General features: G+C 43.4%; 1 protein-coding gene across 1 annotated transcript; it reads right to left on the minus strand.

The window, feature by feature from the left end:
* Window positions 1-2,187: 2,187 nt before the first annotated feature.
* LOC102243105 (olfactory receptor 7G3-like) lies at window positions 2,188-3,130 on the minus strand. The gene is given in 2 exon segments (XM_014528530.1): window positions 2,188-2,530; window positions 2,532-3,130. Coding segments are annotated over 2 exon segments (909 nt in total). The 5' UTR covers window positions 3,098-3,130.
* Between the last annotated feature and the right edge of the window lie 549 nt (window positions 3,131-3,679).

The following is a 3,679-nucleotide window of genomic DNA, read 5'->3' on the forward strand; positions in this document are numbered from 1 at the left end:
GGCCTGGTTGCCTCCAACTGCCCCCCCCACCAACCTGGTTGCCTCCAACTGCCCCCCCCTGCCAGTATGGTTGCCCCACTCAGCCTGCTTGTTCAGTCGTTTGGTCGTCCCTCACTAACACCCCTGCCAGCCTGGCTGTGGGCAGCCATCATGTGAGGGTGTGGTGGTCAATTTGCATATTACCTCTTTATTATATAGGATACTAGAGGCCCAGTGAACTAAATTCATGCACGGGGGGTGGGTGGGGGGTGGTGTCCCCCAGCCTAGCCTGCACCCTCTCCAATCTGGGACCCCTCAGGGGATGTCCAACTCACAATCCGGGACTGCTGGCTCCTAACCACTTGCCTGCCTACCTCATTGCCCCTAACCACTCTGCCTGCCAGCCTGATTGATTGACGCCTAACTGCTCCCCTGCTGACATGGTCATCCCCAACCGCCCTCCCCTGCCAGACTGATTGCCCCCAACTGCCTTACCCTGTGGGGCTGAGGGGACTAGGGGACTCCAGTTGATGAGGTGGGGCTTAGGGTACTGGGGGACTCCGGCGGGATGAGGCGGGGCTGAGGGGACTGGGCACCGCCATCTTGTGGCTGTGGGCGCTGCCATCTTGTTAGGGCATGGCAATCAATTAGCATATTCCTCTTTAATGGCTGTGGGTACCGCCATTTGTGAGGGTGTGACAGTCAATTAGCATATTCCTTCTTTATTAGATAAGGTGTGTGTGTGTGTGTGTTTGTGTGTGTGTGTGAAATAGCACAGAGCTTTTATTTGCCTTAAATATCATTATAGAATTAATAAAAATTCTGGGATGTTATTGTATGTGAAAAGCAGATTTAAAAATTTATATAAACCTGGCTGGTGTGTCTCAGTGGTTGAGCCAGAAGGTCCTGGTTCGATTCCGGGTCAAGGTACATGCCTGGATTGCAGGCTCCATCCCCAGTAGGGGATGTGCAGGAGGCAGCCGATCCATGATTCCCTCTCATCATTGATGTTTCTATCTCTTTCTCCCTCTCCCTTCCTCTCTGAAATCAATACAAATATATATATTAATTTATATGAAAGAGCAATGGAGAAAAATATTTGACTTGATGGCAAAGAAGAGCAAGTAGAGTAATTGCTTTACAAAATAGCAAGATTAATTATGGTGCTATAGCAATATTGAGGATGGGGGAATTTTCCCTTTTCCCTCTTAGTTCTTTTGGGGTTGAATAATTAAAATGACATTAGGCAAATTAACAAGAGAATATCATCTTTTAATAGGTAAGCAAGGAGAATTCACATTAGCATGAACATTTCCAAGACAGTAAGGCAAAATGAGGTATTTATGTCATTCTGGATTAAGAAGGGTAAGGGAGGTGTCTAAAATTTATTACTTGAGATCCAAAACAATAGCTATTCAGGAATCAGTGATTTAGGCCGAAACCCAAATATTGTTCCAACTAGGAGGTAAAGGTATGGGATATGTATGAGAAATGAAAGGGGAATAGTTACATGAAAAGAAGGAAGTAATTTCTATGGGTGCTAATAGGCTAAGGAAGGAACTTCTCCAGGTGTGAATAAATTCACAGTAAAGATGAAAATGGACTCTGTAATAAATGTAATTGAAAGTAACTTCACAGGGTGTCCTGATCATAAATTCCTCACTGGGCAAGTCATGATGGGTCGTCATGACTCAGGCCTATGCAAAGCTTACTTTCAGCTTAAGCAAGCCCTGTTCATTGTTTTGTGAGTCGAGGAAGAAGCCAACACGTGGCAGAGTGAAATGCAGCCCTGTGGTTTTGTGCCTGGACCTACCTGATCTCGGAAGTTTTTCTTGGGGAAGATACTTGTTTTTATCATTTGACACTATTGGAGTTGAGACTTTTGCCTTATTACAGCTGAAGTCATAAATCCTCACTGAGAGAATGAAGTATCTCAAATATTCTCAACATGTAAACTACTATAATTATGCCAATTTCATAGATGAGGAAACCGAGCTTAGAGAGTTGAAATAAATTGTTAAAGACCCAGAACTATGGTTTAACAGAGGGAGGATTCAAACTCAGAGGGTCTGATTCTAAAATGCTCACCCTTAACCAATTGATCTCTGGTATGGGGTATTCAAAGAGGTTGGTTAGGCTTTCTGGATCTCTCATTATTTATTTCTCTCTGTCATATGCCAGCAATGTAAGCCCAAAGCAGCTGACATATCAATGAAAAGATGATATTCTAGAGATGAGCTTACTCAAAGCCCCTATCATGTCCTTGTTCCTCAGACTATAGATAAATGGATTCATCATAGGGATGACCACTGTATATATCACAGATACTATTGCACTTTTCCTGGAAAAGTGTGTAGCCTCAGAACTGAGGTATACCCCAAAACCCGTCCCATAGAACAAGGAAACAACTACTAAGTGAGACCCACAGGTGGAAAATGCCTTATACTTTCCACCAGCTGATGGGATTTTCAGAATGGAGGCCACAATTCGAGTATAAGAGAAAATTATCCCAGAGAGAGGAACAACACCCAACAAGCTGGTCACTAAATACACAGGCGAGTTTGAGAATATGAGCTAATTCACAGAAAAAGTGGGGGATTTTCAGGTCTGTGCAGAAGGACAGCCGTAGTGCCATCAAAGTGTGGAGCAGGGCATCCAGAACACTAATAAGAAAGGACAGCAGAACCAGCAGCCCACACAGTCTGGGGCTCATGATGACGTTGTACCTCAGGGGGTGGCAGATTGCCACAAATTGATCATAGGCCATCATTATCAGAATTCCATTTTCCAATCCAGCAAAAGTCAGGACAAAGCAGATTTGGGTGAGGCAGCCCGTGTAGCTGATGGCTTTGCTCTGTGTCTGAATGTTCACCAGCATCTTCGGGATCGTGGTGGTGGTGAAACAGATGTCAACAAAGGACAGGTTGGAGAGGAAGAAGTACATGGGCATGTGGAGGTGGGAGTCGGAGATAATGGCCAGGATGATGAGCAGGTTGCCAAGCACAGTGACCAGGTACATGGACAGGAACAGGCAGAAGAGGACGGGCTGCAGTTCTGGATCCCCTGACAGTCCCAGGAGGAGGAATTCTGCAGTATCAGAGAGGTTTCCTGATTTCATGTTGTTGATCCTGATAGGAAAGATGGAGGTGATGATCAAACACTACATAAGGGAAACTTCCTTAAACTTGTCTATATTTTTAGACCAAATCAGTTATAGATGTTTTCTCCTGCTTTCTTCTCTTACCCTCTCTTCTTCTTTCCTTGCTTTATATTCCCATACAACCTGCCTCATACCACCCTCTGTCCCAAGGTTTTATTTTCCATCTATTCTTTGTATATTTAATTCAGCAATGTTTTTAAAAATATATTTTTTTGATTTCAGAGAGGAAGGGAGAGGGAGAAAGAGAGAGAAACATCAATGATGAGAGAATCATTGATTGGTTGCCTCGGCTTAACATTGTAGTTCCTATATTTATCAAGATTGATATAAGGAGATCTGGTTCATTAATTTTAACATACATTATCACATCAATGGACATTTGGGTTTGTTATAATTTTCTCATAGTAGAGAAGTCTTTATAGAGACACATTCACATGTAATAATAGTGTTAGAATAAGTGTGGCAAATACCCACCAAATTCCATAGAGTGGTAACATCTGAGAGGGAAGGAGGGGAGTAAATAATAATAAAGAGGACTTT

The sequence above is a fragment of the Myotis brandtii genome, unplaced genomic scaffold (genome assembly GCF_000412655.1).
Source record: "Myotis brandtii unplaced genomic scaffold, ASM41265v1 scaffold1161, whole genome shotgun sequence".
Taxonomy (NCBI): domain Eukaryota; kingdom Metazoa; phylum Chordata; class Mammalia; order Chiroptera; family Vespertilionidae; genus Myotis; species Myotis brandtii.